Here is a 20,742-nt window from a genome sequence, read left to right on the forward strand (position 1 = left end):
CCGCAGTTTACTAGGTGAAGTGAGAAAGATTTTATTTTCACCTTCTCTGGATAGCACCCAGAGCAGAATAACTGAATTAACTATTGTTAATTGAAATTCATGTAGCATTCAATCGCATCGATTTCTCTCGGCTAATAGCCAGTTCTGTTCTGAGATCGTATGTCCCGGAAAGTTGAACTCTGAAAGATATCTGAAATGAATTTCATCGATTCCAGCTCGAGCCATATTTTCTCTGACATTTTATCTCCTTTGACTGATTGGCTTTTTCACATGGCTTGCAACTCTGACAGTTTGTAATTGTCGAGAACACTATAATTATGTTGACTGCTTGATATCCATCCGAGCAACTGCATTTCCCCCGATGTTATTAGTGGTTGCACTGGAATGTGCATTCTCAGTCAGTTTTACATGTTTTCTGGTCCGTTCATCTGAAAAATCGCTCGATATTCAATGCCTAGGGGTTAGAAAAATTCGAAAACCAGCATAGCGATGATGATGAATAAAATTACCATTTTAGGAGGAACAGGTCAACAGACAAGATGGACTCGCGGTACCTCATTAACCTCATCACCAGGTTTGTTAGTATGCAGCATGCGAACATAATCAGCATTTCTTTTTTAAGATTATTTCAAAAACATGATCTCGCTGAATTATTTCGTGCATAATACAATTAAATCGCCTTTTTCAGTTCGATCCAATGTTGAATTAATCATTCGTCATTTCTAATCAGAACTTGTCATTTCAATATACGATTTTTCATACGGTTGTAAAATGCTCTGTACATAACTTTTTCATTTAATTTAGGCGCCGATTTCTGATTTATTACTGCTCGTTTCGTGTATTTTTTCTAAGCTCTAGAAAATAATTGCATGTTCTGTTGCATGGCAGTTGATGAGAGAAGTCGGTTTTTAAAGAGACTGACTTCGTAATTAAAGCAGACACTAGGCAGCGCATGTGCAATTAAAACTTCTTTCCTGTGAGACTGTATAATTGCAGTATGCTTGCATTGTCATTAAATTTGTTGACGCTGGATGGTATCTCCGAAGATACTGTGTGAGAAAAGATGAGGTGATAATTCAACAGCTATTTCACAAGCTCAGCCACTAAATCACACTTAATAACACAGCATTTTGGGAGTTGTGACATTTGCAACCTGTAAAAGAAGAAGTGTTGCCCTAGATTTGAATATATTGCCCACAGTTTTATTGATAAACTCCATTTGAATGTGCTTTGTTTGTAGAGGGAGATGTAGATTACTTGCTCCAAGACATAAAGATTAACATTTTATCGACGATCAAATGGTAATCTGAAAATAGGAATTGCACGATTCACTCGAACAATTGGCATTTCCGTGTTAACGCATAAAGCCATGGATGATACTATTTCACTGTTGAATTTAAACCAAGCGGTTTTTAAATTCTGTTTGATCTTGAATCACCAATAATGCCATACAGACATAAGATGATCTCTATCATCACTCCCACCAAATGCCACAAAAATACCAGATCTAAGGCTTGCCCTTTGAGCATGATCATCTTGACATCAACGTGAACTTCTTCCGATACGTTTACCCTAACAACCACTGGTGGGTGTTCCTTTTGTAAACTAGTAATCCAATGCTATAATAGCATCCAGAGGGACTTCATTGGAAAGCTTTAGTTAACGTATCAGTTGGATACCGAGTGTGTCAATAAGGGATGAAAGCGCTCTAACTCTACCGCGCACGTATATATGTATATTTAATATGATAAAGGTTGTTATAGAAAAGCATGCTCTCCATTTCATAAAATGCTGTCTAGAGATGATGAAAGTGCTATCGCAATCAGGTTTTACATTGATCTCGCTCTATCGTTGCCGGTGCTCGGCGTTTTGTTTTTTACTTGTTCACCGTATCGATCTATTGGTAGTGCATCAGCTCATCGGTGGCGTAAAACATCAGAAATAACAATTCGCGAAGATTGTTTGTGAGCAAAACATTAACCACGAGGAGCAAAGATAATTAAGCTGACATGACAGCCAATTGATCAATGACCAATTCTGATAAGTTGCAAATTCGGTAACGCTAATTTCCCTTTCCTGATTACCAGCCATTGAACAGCAATGCGGCGAATCGATAATGGTTCGCAAATCAATCCTTTTGATTGACAGCTTTACAAGAATACGCGGCCAACGAAAGCGTTATTCAATTTTGTTGTGAACCGGTCTCTTATAATCAGAATCGCGTTATTGAACTGAGTTTTTATGCTGAAATTCAATACTGATCCGTCGGGATACGAAGCCATATATTACTTGACATTTTGCATCAGAAAGTAAACCTCGCGTCTTCGACATCATCGAAATGTCAAGATAGCGCTCGAAACTGCAACCTTAAAACTGACTGTCTCAGTTTAAATCAGTGTTTCCCGAATCTATTTTTTCTATATTGATGAGCGTGACAGACACTGATTAACCCAAACTTGCGTATGCGTCAGATTCTTCTTACACATGATGCATAGATTGCTTTTATAGATTCTTGATATTTATTGATGTTACCTTGGGTGCTTGCAACACAACCATTGGTTATCGATGTTGCCATAAGAAAGTGAATGTTGTTGATGTATATGTGATATTATACACAATCTTATACTTTTCTCGCATGCAAAATCGGTTGATTTCATCGGCGGCATTAGATTTATTTCAAAAAATCACACCACAGCTTACGAACATTTCTCCATCGTTATTGCTGTTCTACATCATTTTCCAATAGCTCGACTAAACGTTTATTCGTGTTCGATTATACAATTCGTGTATTGAATTTTACTTTAATTGCTCTGTAGAAATCTTTCATCAGCATTCATCTTCAACAAAAGTACCTTTCTCGTACAGAAGGTTTCTCATCTGCAAAGAGGATTTAGGACATTGTTTTCTCTTTGTGCCATTTTCAGCGTAGAAGGTTGGATTAAAATCCATTTGTTTGAGGATGGGTTAAGTAATAAAACTGTCTTCAACCGTCTTAATATTCTAGTTTGATAAGTTAAGAATCGATAATTTATTAGATCTATGATCTAATGATAATGTCTTATACTGTCGCTGAGCTATTCCAATAATCGGATACTGAGTACTTAGAGGTTGTACATAGGCACACGTATATACAAGTTCTGTCATGAATCCCAGGGAGGCCGTCGCTTATGGCTCGATTTATTGTAGAACAAATTTCAGACTTCAACGCAATTTCACTGTAATTACGCAATAAAGAGACATTGTAATCTATGTGATATAATGCCCAAGGGATACCGTAGTAATTGCCCAATTAGAATGCCTTTGCAGAGTTCTTTCCCAGTGGTTTTCTTGTGCTAAATCATTCTGACAACAGAAACCAATCCTTAATCTTTATGAAAGTGGAAAATCAGATGAAGGGTTTCTGTTGGAAGTAGTGAAGAGTTTTTCTTTATAATCACCGGGAACCCAGTCTTTCATCGTGGGGAAGCATTCTATGAACCTTACGTATCCAAAATGTTTTTTCTTCTTGGAATTAGGTCTTAAAAACGTCGAGATACTGCGTTTGAAGAATACTGTTTTGAATGAAATATTCCCCATGTGGAAATGATTAGAAGTTATAACAATACGAATGAACGAATTGTGTTTACAATCTTTGAAGGTTTCGTAGAGTAAGCTTACAGTCAGGCAGGTGTACAAATCTACCAGTTGATGAGGTTCCTTCATCTCATTCACCAGTGGTGCATCAGTGGTGTTAAATCGCATGGTAGAATCACGAAAGTTGAAAGTACCGCAGGCACTACTCTCAAATGAAGAACATCTTTGATTAGATTTCATCATATTTTCCGGTTTGAAATAGACATCTCCTGTTCGGCATTTAAAGTAACATTCGAAGGATTTTTTGAGTAGTGTGTCTTGTTATAGTATTTCTAGGTGGTAAAGAAGTTACGGAAGAACCACACGTGGATTTGGATGCGTCTGATGAATAATCGTTTCGATACGATTAACATTGAGATATAATACAGTTTGAGAATGATTTTTCAGAGAATCTCACTGAATAAATTAATGTTGTGTTTATGCATCGACACGAGGTTGTATGTACTTCACCATATGCTTAGGGCAATTGTTTGGACAGGGAAGCGCTAGATGGAAATTGTAATGCGTTGATGTACATTTTCGAGCGGCAATCGATTTGAAAGTGAATGTTCGATTCATCGGAGGATATGTATCAATTTCAGTGCATATTACATATAATTGATCTCGAGCGTAATACCAATCTAAATAGTAGTTCTCAAACCTTACCGCGATGACCAGATCGGCGAAGAATGCAACCAGATGCGTTTCGGTTATGTCAATGATGTCACGAGAAGAAATCTGAGATACCCAAAACCTCGAGGATAACTTCGTGATAAGCTTTGCATGGAATTATTGACAACTGTTTCTTCGATTAATGAAATCGAACAATTTGCTTCCATATATTGGATTAGAGAAAATTGATTCCAGCGATGTTTCTGAAAGGTAGGCAGTAATTACATGATCGCAGACGTGCTACTGCCAGGAGTAGTATGTATGTGGCCAAATCTAACGAGAAATGGTTGAAAATATTCACTTGTTTCAGTGTAGATTCTCTGAAAGGCTTTACGCAATAGATCTCTTTCTGCCAGGTACTTAATCTCACGCTAACGGGTAATATATTGATTTGAGCCACGCATTTCTATTTAGGTGAAATATGCAATCGACTGACTTTGAATCTAACTTTTAAGTATACATATGTTAGCTAGGTCAATGTAATGAGAGTTTCAATTGACAGACATTATATTTTGAAGCGCCAGATGAACGAATTGATACGCGTGTATAAGTAGTATCATTGCCATGCGAGAATCTTTACGTCGCTTCATATGTTTCGGGATGAAAAAGTTTGTAAATACTGTATTTATTCGCGATGAAATCAACTGCAATCACTGACCATTGGGAAATCTCTGATAGATTAATGTGTAATAGAGTTAATTCAGTGGTTCCGTTGTTATTTGACCTCACGATAAGATGCGGTCAATAATTCCCCATCCGATTCCAATGAGAATACTAATCAATTCTAATCAGACAATACATATACATCGAAAGACCTTGAGAAGTAATACTGCTAATAAGTCCATTCTTCCTCATGGAACACTATTCCTTCCTTGCTGCTGCAGCAGGATCTTTATGGTCAGGGTACGCGCTACGTACGTCGTCGCTGCTGCTACTGCTGCTGCCGCTGCTGCTGGTGTATTGGGAAGTTTACCAGTTGAGATTTCACGCTTGAATTGTCGATACGTTTTACTTTCGCGACTTAGAAAGACAAATTGTTCTATAGATTTAACTCAGCCGATATAGGTATTACGGCTATTATCCAGGCCATTAAATCGAGGTTGATAAGTCGTATGACATTCTCTCAACGCTTTGCACAGCAAAACGAGAGTTCCACACATAAAACATCAATTACCATGGCAACCCTTGTAGGACTTGGCTTTAGTGATGGGCAGAGTTGCAGAGTTTACAAGTGAAAGAACGTGTGGTACCACCATGTGCGTGGGGCTGATATGTGCGGTTTAGTGGATTATAGTGGAATATTTTCGGTGAAAATTGGAAATAACATATTATGACATCCAAATCGAGTCCCGCAAGTGAGTAGTTGCTTAGTTTATCTAGATCATTCAATTGCTGGTCCTTCGAAACTTTTTATCGCTCTTCGAGTAACGTACTTTATTTTCATGTATAGCCTTCAGTCATTCGTTTCGTAGATACCGTATCATTGCACCTATTTGCTCTCAGAAGTTTGATGCCTCGCAAAAGAGCAAAATGTGCTGGTTGCAGGTGGCGTTTTCACATTTATGGCCAGTTGGGTAATATTAAACTATCAAAGAATACGGCCAATATTCATCATTACAGTCCCCTTAAAGTTTTTCGAGTTTTTCATTTTTGAGGCGAACGACTGCAGAGTTTTTCGGTACTCTCTTACATGGTGAATTATATTGGAAAGTCGAAAACCCAACTTCTCTCACTCAGTCACTTGTGAAAACATCCATTAGCGATGCGAGAAAAACAGCCACCGATCTGAATGATAATTCAGAACATGAAGAAATTGGTCAAGATGATCACTATCACCAGACCACCAAACTAATAATGACGCAGACAGTATACAATCAGTTGAAGTAATACCAAGAATTGACTCGCGTACTGAAAAATAATGAAAGTATTCATCGACGAGAATGTCGGCGTTGTGAGACTGGATTCTGACGAGATTGACGATTTCTCCGCGCGTTAACCATCGCGGTGACCTCGTGGGTTTCTAGTTTGTTAGACAATGACGCTTTTATCAGCGCCTGTCAATATCATCTTATAATGAATTTGGCCTCTGCTGCTCCAGATGAGTAACTTTGACACTTCTCTTGTGATCACTGCTATGTATGATTACGTGCGTGATTTCGGTCGACTGTCACGTTCAATGTTACACTTCCTGTGGAGCGCTTCCTCAATTTCAGTGTCTATCTCCCGGAAATTTGTGCATTTCCTTTCCCTGCATCTCGAACCGCGATACTATATTTCACGCAGTTGCTATCAGTTTGTTATCTGTGAAGTATAACCACCGACGTACCAACCCGATTTTTGAGTCATTAAGATCTGAAATAATCACAATGAAATCTCATTATACCGTCTCCGTAAAAAAATTAGTTTATTCTATGCCAAAAATGGATGAAAATCTCACGAGACAACTCCCTGACGATTTTGCAAAATATCTCTGCGCTGATTGCTCGTCATTATGTCACTTTCCATCGAACCAAAAGCTGCTATACTATGCGGGAAACGGTAGGAGGTTCGCGGAGCTTCTTTCCACTATAACAATCCTGCATAATGATGATATCATTAAATCCATTAAGGAATCGTAGCTACCAGACGTGTTTGCTATTAGCAACAAGTGCGCACAAAACTTATCTTCGTTGAAAATAGGGTTTCTTTGAGACATGCATTATTTCATCGGTTCGGTCAGATTTAAGTGGTCGAACATTTCGGAAGGGGTGATTATCAGATGGACCAAATTATCGCTTACCAAACATCTTTCAATAGCTTGCAGCAGTTATGCCCATGGTTTATGCATAGATTTGCATCACTGAATACTTCTCTGAGATGATTCAATGCGCACATTTAGCAACCCTAAAGATTTCAGTTATTCATGAGCTGTATTATGCATACTACGAGCAATGTCTGTCCTATCAATTCGAATTGAATAGACAATAAACCGAAAAATTATATTATTGATGTCATGATTATTGTGAAGAATTCAGTCCTGTTTCTATCGAAATTGAAGCAATCGCGTATTTACCTTATAAAGCAATCTGAGATACATATGTTCGTTTGTATAAAGCAGATATTTATTGATTGTGCCTAGAAGCATAAAATTGCCATAAACTAGCCATCATCGCAGATAATCCCCGAGGATTTGCATCGTTGATATGCGGTGTTCATTTAATGTTGTATCTTTATCATTGTGTATTTGAAATTGAGACATATCTACTGATTGACATTTATGTTTTAGGGATTCACACCCACTGCTTGGCCTGCTTGAATGCCACGCGACACATTGTCATTCAAAGGAAAACTGAATTTGATCGTTTTATCTCTTTTTTATGAATGATGCAATATTGTTTTTGAAATATTCGTATGAGGTTTCTAGATTCATGCAAGGTTTATTGCCAGTCGTGCAATATTTTTACAACTGAGTTTGAATTCTGTTCTAATTATATGATATTAACAGCTGCGTACTTACGGACAGCTGTATCCTTTGAACCATATATGCATGCACGGACCTTTTTATATATCAGATTTTTGCAATATAGAGCTTTCTGGTGATACTGAATAAGATTCATTGATGATTGAATCTAGCAAGCAGCCTGATCGGGCTAAGGGTATGTGATTTCTCTTTTTTTAACTGATATAACTGTGAACCGGTTCTTTATGCGTCATTATATCGTCACAACTAATCAGTCTTAATGACATCAGAAGTCTGTCATCTTTTCCTCAGTTTAGAGTATCTGTAAATAAACTTTTGAGCTATTTTAGAGGACTAGTCAAATATATTCAGGAGCAAATGATTTCCTGCACTTGCGGTGTAATATTCCACACTTTACTTGGTTTTGATGTTGACTTGTCTTCTTGCGTTCAATGCTCGAATGGAAGTTAGAGAGTTAAATTGATATTTCAAGTTCGTTAATGAAATGATAAATATCAGAATATCAGAAATTTTCAGGTACCACCACGATGTACTTTTTTATATGTGTTGTATCACAAATGAAAATCATTATGTATACGGACGAATATATTCATGATTAGCCATTCATACTGTGTCTCGGTAACATTGGCCTCATATGGGCAATAATATAACCCGCTCAATCTGATAGATTACTTCTGATAGAAAAATCATAAAAATGTCACCTCCGCCAATGTCACCATAGCGCCGTCTCATTTCCACTATCGAGATTTAATCGTTACAAAAAGATGAAACTTAGCAGTTTTTGTCGTGACATACTTTGATGATCTTATCCGGGCATTAAGACCGTAGATGCCAACCCTTTGAGGAATGCACCACGATTTGAGGAATAGTTTTTTTGGGGGAAATATTTTTTTGCCTTGCTGAGCCTCTCTTAGTCTACAGAAATTTTCATCTAGTAACCCCAACATTAATTATTCTTTGAAGATGTGTTTGGCTGACGGTTCAGTGATTTTCTAGCTATTTTTGAGTGTACTTTAGTTCCTTCTATCAAACATTTGAATTGACATGAGTGCTATTAAAATGTGTTGGCTGAACTGCAATGATGTTTGTAGAATTATTGTAAGAGAAATAAACATGTCTCAATTATTTGCTTCATATTTTCCATGCATTCATTAATTACCAGTTTTTATGTATGTTTTTCTCCTAAATCAAATAAAATGCATGATGAGAGACAAGCGATGGAATATGTACTGATAAATACCAATATTCTAAAATCGCAATGCATTGTCGGATCTTTCCCATGCGAAGGATTAATCGTAATACGTGTTTATGCTACTGTGTCCTACGGATTGCAGGTGTAACTCGCTGGACTTATAAAGTATTCATATGCAGACTACATGCTGTGTGATTGTTTGTTTTCCATGATTATATCACCTGTAAATATATGACGCGTTCTATTACTGTTTTACGTGCAATCTCATTTGAGACATTCTGGACGTGTTCGATGATGAACAACATTGACTCACTGTCGGTTAATGTGTCCACGGGAAATCTTGATCATAGAAATATGAATGATGGATGACCAGATATGATGGATCATCATCCGGTATAGGATAAGAAGCACACTATAGACGATGGTATGCTAAGAATTCACTTGTTTGGGTTAATTAGCAGTGGACAATCATATATTCAAAGAACATTTTTAGTTATCGTTATATATCTTAGCTAAAAGACTGCATTTTGCAAAGAGATTCTGTATTACCTCCGGTTTTACTTCATTGCTTTAAATGATGCCCGAAGCAATTATCATCTATTTGATGCAGCTCTACAGCAGCAGCAGCACTATTTTTAATAACAATACTGAGAGTCATCTTGCGTCGGCCATTTTTCTGTGGGGCCCTTCAATGGACATTTCAAATGTGACAACCGAGGCAATTAGTGGATAGTTCTGTTGCTGACAGGTTCTTTCAAGTACCATACATTCTATGCTCCTTTTGTCATTTTTTGTGTCTGTCAGTAAAAAAATCCTGATGTAGAGATGACATTTGTACAATGAGCATTTCGTATAGACCATGTTTTAATGACACACAATGTATCCTGGTGGTTGATGCCTATTTAGCATCACCCTTTGAGGGCCATTACTCGGAGCCATTTACCATTACCTGCTGAATTATTCGTCTTCGTTGAATTTGCAAATTTTGTTAGAAGTATCTGAGAAATGATGCCTTCCAAAATGTGTAATTATGTAAGTGTGTATCTTTATAAAAACTATAAATCAGTCCACATATAATAGATATGATTGTATTTGATTTGTATGATGTATGAACCATACCCCTGCAGCTTACCATGACACGATGTGAACAACATCATCCCTTACTGTGGTCAATAATCTACCAATAAATTACACATGGATCAGCTGGATCAACAGTCCCTGCAGCGGAAGCTTTAATACTGATTAAACTTGAATGAACGCAATCTAATATATCCTTGTTTAAGTAGTCGACTACACAAAGATCCGTTGCGAGAAGACTTTTCATTATTATCCCCTTTTCAGGTTCTTCTGATTTGAAGCGATAACAATCAATATATATGATGATTGAAATTCATTTGCTTTATATTATTTTATTCTATTTTAGGGGCTTCGTCCCTAACAGTCTTAAAACGCTCGAACTCACGGTGCAAAAATCCGACAACTTCACGTACACCCAGTGAAGTCAGTATCGACAGCGATAGCCAAACCTATGCAACTCTCGACTTGGGGACTGAGAAATTACCTCCAATAGATACCCCAGAAGCATCACACGTATGCTCAATAAGGTAAACAATAGTTCATTGTATCTATACTGCATTGAATATTAATTATGAAGATCATACACAATGCTTCTATCATTTCAAACAAAAGCCCTTTAGTACAAATGTAGAAAGTGCTCCTTGATTTATTGATGACGTAAATGATATCGTGCTGTCCCAGTCTTCGATTAGTTTCAATAAATCGTTCCTCCGTATATAGTCCGTAGAAAACAAGCGTTGAATGACTTTATTTTATTACAGGTTAAAATATTTAGTAAAACGATTAGAAAAAGATGATTTATCAAAAGAGGATATAATAAAGAATTTGGTATACGCGGCATCAGTATTAGAAACTGTGTACATAGATGAAACCAGGTACAGTATACTATGCATGTGTACTATATGCATGTCTGAATTATCATATCTTTGCTATTCCTCTCCACCCAATCCGATCTTGCAAATTCTGTGCTCTATTCAACGAACTGTTAAGTGATAAAAAGGTTACTTTCTTAAATACCGTGATTTAGTAGCTTTAATGGAAGCAATGCGAATTATACACATTAATGAAAGTTAAAGCATTATTATCGAGCAAAAAGAGGTTCTATGAAATGCATTCATTCTGCGATATTTATTATCTGTCGCCACTTTTGATTTCCCTTCGTTATTGTTCCGCGGACTCTTATCGAGGATAAGAACGAACCATTCTAAAAACACATTTTCTCCAGAGATCATTGTTTCAAATGCACATTAGCTGTTCCTTGATATGTTAGTGATGTAAATAAATCTCTCTGAGCAAAATCCACCTCGCATTCCCTTGCATCAAAGCACAATGAAACTGTTGTTGTCTTGTTGGCATGGCAACAATATTGGTCATGTGACCAAGCACATCTCCTCTTAAAGCACTTAAACTTTTAGCATATTCATTTTCCATTAAAGAATGCATCCGATTAAAGATATATAGATATATCAGTAGTAGCCTCCTCTTTTTGCAACTTTCTATGATATCACACTTTCTAAATATCTGATCTTAGCTGCAATTGTCACTTAAATGGCTCTCATTTTTAGGTTCTGTAAAAAGTGATATTCTTTCAAATAGCGCGATTGCATGATTACGTCAATATATCATACATATATCTGCTTTATGTCACTTATATTTAGGGAGAACGTGCATGCTAGTTATGCTGATGACACATCCCAAGATGGCACGACTTCCGACCCCGCTGATGATTCTAAACCCATCGGTCTTTCCCGTGTAACATTCCAGTTAGTTACACCACAGAAGAGTACAAGGAGAAGGTGTTCCATCATTTCTTGCTTTGCACTAATATTCCCTTAACCAATTTATCATTATCATTTAATTACTATTAATCAATATTGGTATATCAACATTGCCATTATAACAGTTATATCTTCTCGATTCATTCTTTTCACTTTGTTGCACTGTTTGCTGGTTTATCTTGATTGGACAAATCTCTATATACCTGTAGTTTCGTTATCACTATCTTCATTTATCATTTTATCAACAAAACTTCTTTTACTTTCGTATCTTGACTTCCGCTGGTCCACCTGTTTTACGCTTTTGCAAAAAGTATTATCCCTTTGCTAACCTATGTCATTTCACTTCCCGATTAATTATCATTATAAATTCCTTTCCAATTGTGTATAAAACCCTTAGTACAAAAAATCGTTGTTTATATCTGCTATGATTCGACTTAACTGGCGTAATGACGTATTTTTGCATTAAAAATGATGGATTTCTTGTTACGGCTGGATATTGCCGTAGAACGCCCAACTAATAGCACCAATCTTGAAACCAATTGTGGCAAATGGCCATCCTAATCCGTCCCGCCACTTAGTATGTATGCAAGGTACATGGACTGCATCCTAATTCTTGATTGGCGAAAACAGCTTAAAAACATCGGTTCTAGTGAGCACATATCACTCATAAATGCATTATAAGTCTTATTGAAGATATTTCCGTGGAACGAAAAAAATTGTTAAAAGAAAGAATCCAGTTACTCCTTTAGATAATATTTTCTTGCAGACATCTATGGAAACCAATGTTATCTGTGTCCGGGTATGTGGTGGTATTCATTTCTCTTCACATGCTTTTTCACGTTAAAATGCCATCATACAAAAGGTTTCACGCAGTTCAGTGTGGTGGTGTAATTTTTCAGTAAAAGTTGTACGTACAGTGTGAACGTGTTGTCATGACTTCGTACACTTTTTAATGGTGTCTTGTCCGGTGATGATAGTGAAGTGCTCAATGATGACGTCCAGACATTAATGAACAAATATCATTAACTAACGTGCTAAGAACCCCTTCATCTAAACCCCTCTACCGACCATTATGATTTTGATCTCAGATTTTATCAATTTTCATCTGAATTGCTGCTTCTCAAAGCTATCCAAACTATCTCCCAACTATTTCTCTGTAGCATAGCATAATCTTTTTTTCAACAGCATCTAATACAAACGCTTCCGACTTCTATTCTTTTCACCAACAAAAATCAGTGACGTCGTTCTAACCGCTATTAGAAATATTTTCCTTCTTGAATATTAACTTGTTATTATCTTAAGTCTCATTGTTGTTCCTACTTGGATTCCATGTGTTCTCTTCCACATCGTTATCCAGATCATTTGAATCATAAAGCAGGCTGATCAGTGGACATGGAACAACCCTATCTATTCCATTCTGTGGTTCAACTAACAGTAACTTCCTTGTGGTTGTCTCTTTTATACTAACCCAAATGTCTTTCAATAGGTTCGCCGATAATCTTATGTTTTATTACGTTCTTTTTTGTCTGCCATGATGATCGGATAAGGACAAGCATGGACTACTATCTCTTCTCATTTTATGGCAGCTTACTAACTGATTCTATGATGAAAAAGTACATTTTGGTCAAATGCTTGTCCTGTTCCTGTGGCATATCATAGTATGGTATCCTGTGAACAAGTACAGTACAGTGCGTCTTGGCTTAAGGATTTTGTTTTTGTTGTTGTTTCGCATAGTCCTATAAGATTTCAATCCATTTTGCGAAAGTCTGATTTGGTAGGTATGTTGATTATTTGAACTGAATTGAATCATCACACAAGAGATGTCCTCTTTTTCCTGGCCATATCATTCTACTCTCATTCATGTTGAATTATATTTTTGTTTGTACTAAACATTTGTTCTTATAAGGATTTGATTTATATACAACCATTTTGTAGTTTATTTAGCACATAAATGCATCATGAAAAAGAACTTGTTTAACCTTTTTTTTTCTCATAACACTTTACTCACTGATGGTTTTCTACTAATATATAACTGGAATGAAAAGTCTGGCATTTCAACTTTCATAAATTAAGTATATACATGCATGCATGCCTTTGTACTCGTAATATCTAAATAAGGATAATGAAAATAATCTAAAACGCAATTTAGTCTTGAAAACCTTTCTGATAATACTATTTGTATGATATGACATCATGGTTTTGAGTTCACGCTTCTGTGATTTAATATTAACCTACGTGATATGCTTTTAGTGTCACAAGCCTGTTAGGGCTATGAAATGTATCTTCTTCCTTCTAAGATCAACGCAGAGAATCATAGATAAAATATGAGATAAACTGCTTTAGTTCTATAATTGATAATTGATGAATAAAATATGTTAACGATATTCAAGAAAACAAAGAAATAAAATTCTTTTCATTGTTGAAGACAATACCTATTTAAACGTTCTATTTTTGCTTTTCAGGAGGCTTTGCGATGAAGATGACGAGCTATCAGAAGTTGAACCCGATGCAGTGCCAACGGAAGTGCGGGATTGGTTAGCCTTGACTTTCACTCGCTCGATGAGCAATATGAAGAGACGCGGCGAAGAAAAGCCCAAATTTCGTAGCGTCGCGCATGCTATACGAGCTGGCATCATGGTTGATAGGTAGTTTGATGTATCCTATTTATCATTGAGACCGAATCAACCTACCTCATTGTACTGACTTAATCGTTCTTCACAAGAAAGAAATTAAAAATCTTCATTAGATTAAATCGTCATTTTCTCATTTGCGTCGGCTTTGAAGTTAGTTAATGGAGTTAATCCTTTTTTGTTTTTCAGAATATACCGACGAATGTCTAGTTCTGTTGGGTTACACGTTCCACCTACTGTATTAATTCATCTAAAGGTAGCGCTATATTCTTCCCATTTGGCTTTTCATTCATTTCATATAAAAAATATTTTCTTCCTATGATGTACCCTTCCCTCAATATATCATACAAAATACAAAATGATTAGTAATTTCATGCAATGGCAAAAAGTCCCCCACACGTTCATAGATACGAATACATATTACCGTTTGAAGGACTATTGTGGGTGCAATTTCCATTAACGGTTTGCCTTTGGACCAAATACTTTTCACGTTTTAGAGTATGGATGAGTGGTCATTTGACGTTTTTGCTGCAAACGACTCAGGAGATGGACATGTACTCAAATATATTGGTTACGAACTGCTTCAAAGATATGATTTAATACATAAATACAAGGTACTGGTGCGATTATTGATGATCTACAGTCCCCGCGTCCTGGCTATATTCATGATATAGGAAAATGTATTGCATCACTTGTTGCACATGTATTGATTGAAATTCTAGATTATCAGATTGTATAAGGCATAAATCAATGCAATCTGCTTACATGGCTAAACACAACATATAGTTTGTAACTGCTGGCATCTAACTTATAAAGGAGAACATATTGTAAATTTAATAGCTCACTTTTGCTGACAACTTACTGAATTGTATGCGTTTCACGTTGCGGATCGAGGGGCGATATCTGTCGCAATCAAAAAATGGTTTAAAATTGCCTTTTATCAGACAGTATCGATTATTAAGCATTGATCGTGGCATTATTTACGACCAGTTTTGTTTTTTCTTATGTTTTCCAACTATTGATGTATTACAGATCAATACCAACACATTAGAGAACTTCCTAGGTGCGTTAGAAACCGGTTACAGCAAGCATAAAAACCCGTACCACAACCTTATTCATGCTGCAGATGTGGCACAGACGACATACCATATCATATCACACAGTCGATTAGTGGTAAGTTGCCCATATCGATATGGCTTACCGTTTTACCTCGTCGATTAGCTTCTTATTCTTTTATTCATGACTTTGTCGGAAAGCTCTCCATACTTTGTAGCGTGGTGGCTTTCTTGAGCTTTACATATAGAACACCCTGTCTGGTGTCATGCATCGGAATGAGATACTTGTAAAAACCTTGGCTTTATACTTGTATTATTGTTGATGTTTCTTTTCACAGCATTGGCTAACAGATCTAGAAATCTTCGCTGTGATAGTTGCTGCTTGCATCCATGATTATGAACACACGGGAACGACAAATAATTTCCATATAAATACGAAGTATGGCGTTTAAACCTACATAGCTCATGCCAGATAAACCTGAGAAATGTTTATCTTGTATATCATGCTCGTGTCGTTTCAGTTCTGATGTAGCCTTACTTTACAACGACCGAGCTGTTTTAGAAAATCATCACATCAGCGCTTCATTCAAAATGATGCGGGAAGATGATCATAATATCCTTACAAACCTCAGTCGAGAAGAATACAGGTTTGTTTACATTGTCACAGATCGTATAAGATCTACTGTTATTTCAGGCAAATGTGAATACATTTCTCATTAATTTCATTTCCATTACAGAGAGTTCCGCTCTTTAGTCATAGAAATGGTTTTAGCCACGGATATGTCTTACCATTTCCAACAAATAAAAAATATGAAGAATCTCCTTAGTATGCCAGAAAAGTAAGCATTAATTCTGTCTGATATGATTGAATGGCACAATGTCCATGCCCATCTTCTTCTTATTCCTGCTCTACGTATGAACCTCTGTGAAAGTTTGGTAAAAGATTACCCTTTGTACATAAACATCATTACTTATATGTATTTGGCTATGCGTTTATACGTGTGTGCACAATTTCTTCTCGCTCACATTAACTGTAAGATATACATATGAATATATATCTTGAATTTGCACAATTTTAACCTTCGTTTTTCAAGCTTCACTCAGCACATGACTACCTAATGAAACTGCTGTATACTGTGTACAAACTGTCCTTTCAATAAAACGTATACATGTAAATTTCTTTATGTACTTTAACATTTGTAATCCTCCATCTACTTTTAGAATGGATTACATCACATCAATTTTTAAGAACGATATCAATGTTTTCTGCATTTTTTAAAATATCTACCATATGAATGTGTTCATAATATTGCTGATTGGTCCTCCTTACAGGCGAAATATTCAAGTGAACAGTTTCACATCATGGGAAACCTTACTGCCACAGGGGTATATTAACACAAACCTCGTATACTTTTTCAATTTTTCTTCATAGAAATCATTCAGCCCAAGTTGATTTAATCTGCTTTAATCTGTGGTTTTTTGAATTAGGTTTTTATCATTGCTGTCCTCAATGGGTTAGTTGCTTGTGAATATCATTTTTCAAGTTCTGCGCTAATGTGCAACAACTTTTTGAGGACAGCGTTAATTGTCTGTCTGTTGAAAGAAATACAATATTTTTAGAGTTAGGTAGGGTGTATGTACTTTGATTTTATCGAAAGTTAAGTGTTAAAGTAAGAGCTATTTACTTTGCATTTTAACATTCCGTTGCTGTACTTTTTGTAACATCTAAGTATAGATTCAAAGAACAGTCTTAAGTGATTTACCGCTTTCTTGGGTTGAATGATAGATTCACATCACACCATTTCAATTTCAAATTTCATTTCACAGTCAGTATTACGGACACTAAGTTCATCAGTATCTGTCTACTACAGAACTGCTCAACACTAGCTACCTCATTCATTCCATATTCGCTGTAACACCTTTCCTGCCTTGTACATATATTACCTCAACTAACAACTATCAATTCAAACATTCACTTTGAATATTCACAGGCTTTTTCAGCCTTTTTATATAGCCATTATGCATAGCATAATCGCTGACTGCATTACATTCTCATTCGACTGTAACACTTTGCAATATGATGCCATCACAACTTGCAAATGTCACCATTTTTAAGCTCTTCTCTAAAAATGTTCAACAATTCTTTCAATAAATATTTTTTTATTTTGTGTATGCATCGAACCAACTGGAATGATAGTGTAGGAAATTAATTTTGCCACCTTATTTGATTACTTATCGGGTAAACCCTTTACTCTGAAGTTTGATATTTACCAGTAACATGTCTATCATAAGTCTAGATTAGGAGAATTTGGTTTATTTCTTGAATTGCATGATACGTTTTGTATATATTGACTCTTACGGTAGATTTGTTGAACTACTATAGCTGTAGCGTCTTGTATATATTAATCATTAAATCATAAGATATATATTTACAATATTCTACGATGGAAATATTTGGAAAATTTACATATAAGATTATGTATTTTGTACTTATATTTGAATATTTTGTCATGTTCTAGCATCGATAAGGGTAAAGCATTATCCCTAGTTCTCCACTGTGCTGATATAAGCCACCCAGCAAAAGACTGGGGTCTTCACCACCGATGGACATCACTACTGCTGGAAGAATTCTTCAGACAGGTACAGGTTTTTCATTTACGAATATTTCAAGTTGATTGTTATGGCTTGTGATTGACGGCTTATCTATGAATGGAGCATAATCTACTGTGAATGTATTTCTGTGTACGCGCATCATCATTATTTAATTCATCTTTCTACAGGGTGATAGAGAACAAGAATTGGGACTTCCATTTTCACCATTGTGTGACAGGAAAAATACATTAGTCGCTGAATCTCAAATAGGTAAATCCATTGTATAAATCCTCTTGGGCCGCTGGAGTGGAATAACTTTAGGACTTACTTTGAACGAAATCCAAGTCTGTTTCATCATTTGCCAATGGTTCTTGATTATCCAATCTAAGCCCAAGCATTAACAATGAAATCAACCTTTCCTGACAAGCAATGAAAGAATGAGTGTCGACCCTTTTAGGTTTCATTGACTTCATCGTGGATCCTAGTTTCCAAGTGATGGGCGATATGCTAGAGAAGATTTTAGTACCGTTACACCAGCCACATATGTCAACTCGTCAGGTATCTGGGGCAATCGAAGAGATTCCTGAGAAACAAGATCGCAGCACTAGTACTACGAGCTTAGGTAGCCGTCCGAATACGCCTAAATCGGCGTTAGGTAGGTTTGGTAAGTAACACAAGTTTTCAACAGCTCTGCTCTGTGGCACTTGTGGTACTAACCCTTCCTTACTTTATTTAAACCTAACCTATTATGCGCCGCTTGCAAATGATTTTTATCTAGAAATGTTAATTTGAAATATAATCGAATGAAGATTATTAATTATCATGTCTTCGTTTACGTATTTTTTAGTTTTTGTTGTGTTTTTTTTAACTGTATTTATACTAATACCTGCATTGATTATAATGTATGTTTGTTTTGATAATTATATTATAAATAAACTGATGAATGAATCATGCATGTGTCTTAGCTAGAAAATATATGTGGTATACTGCTACTGACCTGAAATGATTAAGGAATCTGGCAAAAATATTTATTTACGTTTTATTGTCTTATATGTTGTCATCTATGAAAGCTTTCTATAGAGTAATGTATGAGTGCGTATGTATGTTTCAGTTCTAACATCCATGAAACGATTTCAAATGAGAGGACAACTCTCTCCAAGACAAATCAAGGGTCTGGATCAATATCTCAATGTTAAATATCACCTATTTTAGAATTCTAATCACTTACGATGTACTGTACTCGGAATGTATAGGATTTTGATTTTAATACGGGCATCGATCTTACATAATTCTAGATGTTTAGGCCTAATTGGGAACTTCGGCATTTACTTCTCACTTAGATTTGGCTGGCACAATCTAATTGGAAATTAGTGAGATGTAGTTAAATTCGTGTTAAGATAGATATTTCGTATGTGTTGCTGAGAGATTTTCTGATTCCAAAGTAAATCTTCAAGACGAAACTTGATACCTTGCAGATATAGAACGTGTGTGTGTGCTTCATTGTATATCACTGATGTATGACATATTCATTTTCATGGATTTCAGGTGGTCGATATGAATTAGATCGTTGTTGGACACCACCTCTGTTACACAATAAAGGTCTATGGAAAGAACGAGCTATAAAAGGTACTTGTTCTTCAAGTTGCGGAATGTACAGTTCCATCTTTTTTCCATTTGTCCTTTGAACCGCTGGGCCCTCTTACAAATTATTGCTGTTTACAGATGCATCACTAAGAACGCCTAGCTCAGGAGATCCACCTGCCAACTTAAGTACCAATGCCAAAGAAAAAGTTGCCGACAATAAGGCGGTTACCAATTCGCAGCCCGTTGCCGCCGGTGACGCTGATTCAGGAGTAGATTCCCCTAAAGATACTGACGAAAAGCAGCCTGATACCACACACACAACAAAAGGTAATGCTATTCTAATAGATACATGTAACTTATTAGATGTGACCATTTTATGAATATATAATTGAAACAGATAATTGAATGAATGAACTTCCGGAATTTGATAATATTACTATGTTATTTAATACTCTTCAAGAGTCATAGTGCTCCATACCAAGGCATCGTATTCACCGATATACATTTCTCTTATTGCAAACTACGTGCATCAGATTAGAAACAAATGCCTGGACCCTAATAAAAGTATGATATGAGAATAGTAACCTGTAGAACACATTCTTGAACGTTTGCGTCACTAGAGCTTGAATCATTTCGTACTCCGACGATATGTAAATGAGCAAAAAACTTTTTTCACATCAAATGCTGGCTCTAATTCACCATGTAGATGAAATCATATTTATTTGTTTCTATGTGGATCTCTCACACTGCATGGACTCAATGTTTGAAATGCACATTACCGCTATATTGAGTACAGTTTATATGAAATATAGATACCGATGTAATCCCGTTACTATTTTATACATTTTTAAATAAGTGTATAACACCTTTCACACCTTCCTTCCAATGTATATAGATAATTCGTAGAATTCTCCTACGTGGGCACTACCTTCTCAAATTGAACGGTAAGTTGTGCATGTTGCTCTTAATTCACTGCTTAATTATTTACAACTCCTGGTAATTATCCACATTTTTACATACGTAATACGATTAATACGATCTAAGAACTGCCGTTGATGTAATTGCCAAATCTATCTTAATACTTACAAAC

General features: G+C 36.1%; 1 protein-coding gene across 1 annotated transcript in view; it reads left to right on the top strand.

The window, feature by feature from the left end:
* LOC141914888 (dual specificity calcium/calmodulin-dependent 3',5'-cyclic nucleotide phosphodiesterase 1A-like) overlaps positions 1-20,742 on the top strand; it is a 57,964-nt gene that overhangs the window by 36,275 nt on the left and 947 nt on the right. The window contains exons 3-18 of the mRNA XM_074806229.1: positions 10,360-10,540; positions 10,775-10,888; positions 11,672-11,809; positions 14,254-14,436; positions 14,611-14,677; positions 14,919-15,035; positions 15,454-15,594; positions 15,815-15,915; positions 15,998-16,123; positions 16,214-16,315; positions 17,996-18,116; positions 18,257-18,338; positions 18,526-18,723; positions 19,614-19,694; positions 19,791-19,979; positions 20,548-20,596. Coding sequence (XP_074662330.1) covers positions 10,360-10,540; positions 10,775-10,888; positions 11,672-11,809; positions 14,254-14,436; positions 14,611-14,677; positions 14,919-15,035; positions 15,454-15,594; positions 15,815-15,915; positions 15,998-16,123; positions 16,214-16,315; positions 17,996-18,116; positions 18,257-18,338; positions 18,526-18,723; positions 19,614-19,694; positions 19,791-19,979; positions 20,548-20,558 — 1,952 coding nt within the window. The 3' untranslated portion in view covers positions 20,559-20,596. The remainder of the gene's footprint in view (positions 1-10,359; positions 10,541-10,774; positions 10,889-11,671; positions 11,810-14,253; positions 14,437-14,610; positions 14,678-14,918; positions 15,036-15,453; positions 15,595-15,814; positions 15,916-15,997; positions 16,124-16,213; positions 16,316-17,995; positions 18,117-18,256; positions 18,339-18,525; positions 18,724-19,613; positions 19,695-19,790; positions 19,980-20,547; positions 20,597-20,742) is intronic.

This window comes from Tubulanus polymorphus, chromosome 1 (genome assembly GCF_964204645.1).
Source record: "Tubulanus polymorphus chromosome 1, tnTubPoly1.2, whole genome shotgun sequence".
In the NCBI taxonomy this organism is placed as follows: Eukaryota; Metazoa; Nemertea; class Palaeonemertea; order Tubulaniformes; family Tubulanidae; genus Tubulanus; species Tubulanus polymorphus.